Source organism: Atta cephalotes (assembly GCF_000143395.1).
Source record: "Atta cephalotes unplaced genomic scaffold scaffold00010, whole genome shotgun sequence".
Lineage (NCBI taxonomy): Eukaryota > Metazoa > Arthropoda > Insecta > Hymenoptera > Formicidae > Atta > Atta cephalotes.
The window spans coordinates 6246606-6250796 of NW_012130074.1; the positions used below are offsets into that span (position 1 = coordinate 6246606).

At 29.8% G+C, this 4191-nt stretch overlaps 1 protein-coding gene across 1 annotated transcript in view; it reads left to right on the forward strand.

Annotated features, from left to right (window-relative positions):
- Positions 1 to 4191, forward strand: part of LOC105627897 (oxysterol-binding protein-related protein 8) — a 14005-nt gene that overhangs the window by 7402 nt on the left and 2412 nt on the right. Inside the window, exons 7-15 of the mRNA XM_012209170.1 lie at positions 863 to 1071; positions 1255 to 1433; positions 1533 to 1710; positions 1891 to 1987; positions 2083 to 2279; positions 2489 to 2614; positions 2676 to 2924; positions 3035 to 3202; positions 4044 to 4186. Of these exons, the coding sequence (XP_012064560.1) occupies positions 863 to 1071; positions 1255 to 1433; positions 1533 to 1710; positions 1891 to 1987; positions 2083 to 2279; positions 2489 to 2614; positions 2676 to 2924; positions 3035 to 3202; positions 4044 to 4186 (1546 nt within the window). The remainder of the gene's footprint in view (positions 1 to 862; positions 1072 to 1254; positions 1434 to 1532; positions 1711 to 1890; positions 1988 to 2082; positions 2280 to 2488; positions 2615 to 2675; positions 2925 to 3034; positions 3203 to 4043; positions 4187 to 4191) is intronic.

The window sequence follows — 4191 nt, forward strand, 5'->3', positions numbered from 1 at the left end:
ATCCATATAAATTTTATTTATATTATCATACAAAAATAGCTCATAATAATGAATAATGTTCATTTATGCAGTGTTACGTGAGTTTAATATAACCTTTAAAAAATTATTTTTATATAAAAATATTATTCCAACTAACTTTATTATTCAATGGACTTTAATAACTAATTTTCTGATGAATTGATAATAATTTCTTTAATGACGATATACAGCTGATAATATTTTACTATTTTAATTTTGAATATTAAATGTTAAATTAGACCAGTTAATAAATATAAAAATTATAATAGCGAAATAGATAATTATAATAATTTAAGTTGGACAGATTCATATTGAAATAGTCAATGCAGGAATATTTTTATATTTTTATGTGTTCAAATTTTAACTAAAATTTTATAAAAACTAATTATGATTAATTTATTTAATCTTAAATATATATATACATATGCATTTAAATTTACTAACAATAATAATGATCGTTGTTATTTTTTTTTTGTTATCCTGCTTTTTGTATTAACAGTATATTTAAGTCGCTATGCTCCAAGAACACCTACGACTCCTCAAAGACACTTATTATTTCATCCGCAATCACTCTCACCCGCTGTAACTTGCGATAGAAGCATTTGTCCCTCACCTACTCCAATGTTTCAACATCTTTGTCACGCAGTTGCATATTGGGAAAAATTTTTACTTGATCGCTCTCCTACACCTGGCACAGATCAAGAAAACATTGCGTCTTCGACTTCTAATGAGGAACCAGATAGTGGTGATGTTCAACCGTCTGGATCTTCATGTTTTGCTTCTGCATCTTATCCACCAATTTCCCCAGCACGTCGCATGACTGTTCCTTCTATACGTGTCTTAGAGTATGATACCCATCAAGTAGTAACGCTAGATCCTGTGTACCCCTTGCATACAGACCTGGACGATATTAGTCAGCCAGAGAATGGAGTAGTAGCTGATGCTGAAATCAGTGCCTCGGATAGTGAATCTGAAGCATCAGCCAAAGAAGATCAATCGGAGCCAATCACCGAAACACCATACGTAGCTAATGAAAATGAAATTCTTGGAACGGTAAGCAGTAATTCCGCACAATACAATTCTTAATTAGAATACATGTTTATAACAAGATAACATATTTACAATTCATAGAACTTTTTTTATAAAAGTTTTTCTGGATTACTTCGATTTATCATGAATATATAATTTTATATTGCATTTATTTCCTGTAGTTACTATACTGTTATCAATTAATAGGCTGGTGAAGTCGTTGCAGAACTACAAGAAGAACAAAAGTCTTTGATATGGTTCTTAATGAAACAAGTTCGTCCTGGCATGGATCTGTCTAAAGTTGTATTGCCGACTTTCATTCTGGAATCACGGTCGTTTCTGGAAAAACTGGCCGATTCGTATTATCACGCCGATTTATTGTCTCAGTTAGTAAAACGTAGTAATATAATACATTAGTACATTATTATTTTCTTAACATATACAATTAAAGGAATATAATTTCTAAATTTTATTTCAATTTACAGAGCAGTATTGGAAGATGATGCATTTACACGTATGAAAGCTGTAGTGAAATGGTATTTATCGGGATTTTACAAAAAACCACAAGGCTTGAAAAAGCCATATAATCCGCTTTTGGGCGAAACATTTCGCTGTTATTGGCAACATTCTAATGGTTCAAGAACATTCTATTTAGCCGAACAAGTATGATCTAAAAGATAGTAAATTATTGATTAAATTAGATTTTGTGTGTGTGTGTGTGTGTGTGTGTGTGTGTGTGTGTGTGCGCGCGCGCGCGCGCGCGTGTGTAACTAATTACTCATTATTTTTTTGAAAAAGTACCATGTTTGGTATTAACAAATACATCTAAAACTTTCTTGTTAGTTATCGCATCATCCACCTATCTCAGGATTTTATGTGACAAATCGTCAAGATGGATTTACTATCAGCGCTACTATTATTGCAAAATCTAAATTTTATGGTAATTTGTTTATTATTTAATATAGATTATAGTAATATTGATATAGAGCCGGTGTATATAGCAATAACAATATTTATAATATATATGTCTTACAGGAAATTCGACTTCTGCAGTTTTGGATGGTATCGCTGTATTGACGATGTTGCCGAGAGGCGAAGATTATACAATGACAATTCCTTATGCACATTGCAAAGGCATTCTTATGGGGACATTATCTATGGAACTCGGTGGAAAAGTGAACATAATATGCGAGAAGACTGGCTATCACACAGAATTAGAATTTAAACTTAAAGTAATACACATAATATATTTGATTTTTTTTATACAGTTACCAATATTATCAATAAAATTAGGATTTATTTTAAAGATATAACGAAATCTTAATTTATCTCTTATGTTGTAATAAGATTTAATTATATTAATTTGACTAAATAATATAAAATAATATTAAAAATAATGTTAATATAATTAAAAATGTTACAATAATATATATATTTTTAGCCGTTTCTTGGCGGTGCGGAATTAATGAATCAAGTTGTAGGACGAATACGCCTAGGAAAGGAAACTTTGGCTACTATTATGGGATACTGGGATGGATTAATTTTAATAACGGATAAACGGACAGGGGTAAACTTAAATCTTAATCAATAATTTTAGATAACTATTAACATAATGTTTTATTTTACAGCAAGAAAATATTTTCTTCAATCCTACTCCGGAAATACGCAAAAAAAGATTGAAAAAATATACTGTTCCTTTGGAACATCAGGGAGCATGGGAAAGTGAAAAATTGTGGTTGGCTGTTACACAAGCTATTAATAAGGACGACCAAGTTGCCGCTACTGACGCTAAAACTCGACTCGAGGAAGCACAAAGAGAACGCGCTAAAGAGCGAAAGAGACTAGGACAAGAATGGATTCCAAAATACTTCGTTCAAGTATGATATGCATCATTTTCATATTTAATGTTTATGTTTATATATTGTCAAATATTTATCGGATATTAATATTTGCAAAATAATTTCCAACTTTTTTTTGATTTTATTAGGATATTATAACTGGAAATTGGGTTTATCGACATGCTGATATAAGACCATGGGATCCGAGAAATGATGTAGTACAATATGAAGAAAATTATGTAGTGCGCACAAAGACCAGGCATAAAACACCTATTATGCGTACTGGTAGTATTGTTTCTACTGAACCCCAATCACAGGTACAGCGATGTAAGATGTAGTTCGCATTATGCATGCTGTTTTAATATTTGTACACATTTGTATAAGTAATAATTACATTAATCGCTTTATGTGTCTATTTTATTCTTTTTCCGGCAATATTATTGAACAACTGCATGTTATACAGTTTCATTCTATTTGCTATCGATGAATTTAACTAGATTGTATACAGCTCTGATATTTTTAATAAACTTGTTTCGCTTGACTTGTAATTTACATTGGTATTAATATTAATTAGGTTATTCTATTATTCTATATATATATTCTAGGTTATTCTATTTATTAATCAAAGTAACATTATTTTTGCGTAATCATTTGTTTGCCCTAAAATTCTATTTTATGATTAATGTAAACTATATAAATTTAAAATTATTACACATTCAAAGTAAGTTTCAAATACATATCTTAGAAAATTATAATACAAATTCATACTTAATATAATATATTGGGTTATCCGGAAAGTTCGTGCCGATGTTGAAGGAAAATTTAAATGCAGAAAATTTAATTTTGGTATACATTTATTAAATTATATAGGTTAATCGGCACGAACTTTCCGGACAACCCAATATAATTTTCCACATTTAAATTTTTATAACTTTGAACATACATGCATACATATATTTGCTATTTGTGCTTTAATTAACATATATGCTCACTAATTTAGAAAGTATTTTATCAGTTAGTTTGAGTATAATTCCTAACAAAAAGACAGTTTCAAAAATGAATTAAAAGATTTCTAAGATTAGATTTCAAGCTTAAGAGACATCGTTCATACAATATTTAATTTTGATTAATCATAATCTAGATTACAAATCATTGCAGATTCCATTATTACAAGCTGAATCACGTTCCTCCTTATCAGTACTCAAATCTTCTAAGAGGCAGCTATCAAATAATATGCCTTTAACAGAGGCTCATGATTCTGGAAGTTCATCTGCGGAAGCACATACGGATTCTAGTCAATCGTTAG